Source organism: Temnothorax curvispinosus, unplaced genomic scaffold (assembly GCF_003070985.1).
Source record: "Temnothorax curvispinosus isolate PA1 unplaced genomic scaffold, ASM307098v1 QBEX01000975.1, whole genome shotgun sequence".
In the NCBI taxonomy this organism is placed as follows: domain Eukaryota; kingdom Metazoa; phylum Arthropoda; class Insecta; order Hymenoptera; family Formicidae; genus Temnothorax; species Temnothorax curvispinosus.
In genome coordinates this window covers 4,920-5,752 of record NW_020210755.1, presented here as the reverse complement: position 1 = coordinate 5,752, position 833 = coordinate 4,920, and the positions used below count along the sequence as shown (strand labels likewise).

Below are 833 nucleotides of genomic sequence, written 5' to 3'. Positions count from 1 at the left end.
TTTCTTAATATAACACATGTGTTCTAAATTTTAGTATAACAATCAAATAATGGCTCCCGCGGATTTTAAAAAGTGGTATGCCAAGGTTAAATATCAAAATGGCGATGTTAAAGATGTTTCAGTTCGTAAAATTAAAACTAAAGATGGTAACCAGTTCTTTCCCAAAAACTACAAAAACTTCAACGCCAATGTTTTATATACTGTAAAAACAGCAACGAACGATAAAGAAGGAAAAGAACAAAGATACTATGCCTGGATTGGCAGGCTTGCAGGTAAGATTATTTTTTAAAACAATGCAATGATAATTATTCTATAACACTTATTATGAGTTAATACATATATACTGTCTCGATTATATCCATATTTTCTAGGAAGTGTTGAAGAATTAAACGATACCAATAAGAAAATTATTAGTTGGCCTGCATGGCCTGCAGATATGATCCATGATGAACCCGACAACACTTCCCATGATGAAAAACAACAAGTGATAGCATCTTCCTCAATTTTAGCCCATCAACGAAAAGCGGTAAAACTTAAACCATTTGAGCATTTTAAAAATGTGGGCACATTTATAATTTATAGATGTTATAAATGTTATTAAAGAAATAATGAAAGAAAATACCTTAACATGTTCAAAAGTTTTCTTTAAACTACTTTAAAGTACATATATTGACATAGTCAGATTGCTTTCAGATTTTTAAATGTAAATATTGAAAGTTTGGGATGTGCCCACTTCTAATGTATATTAATACACACTTAAATTATTTAATTCAACTAATCATAAAGCTTATTGTACTAATGAAATTATAATCAATTGAAATAAGTGACAATGT

The 833-nt window shown here is 28.9% G+C and overlaps 1 protein-coding gene across 1 annotated transcript; it reads left to right on the top strand.

Moving 5' to 3' along the window:
* Positions 1-18: 18 nt before the first annotated feature.
* Positions 19-559, top strand: LOC112459328 (the record flags this gene model as incomplete). Its single annotated transcript, XM_025023364.1, has 2 exons — positions 19-272; positions 372-559. Coding segments are annotated over exons 1-2 (411 nt in total), but the record flags the coding sequence as incomplete, so codon positions are not given.
* Between the last annotated feature and the right edge of the window lie 274 nt (positions 560-833).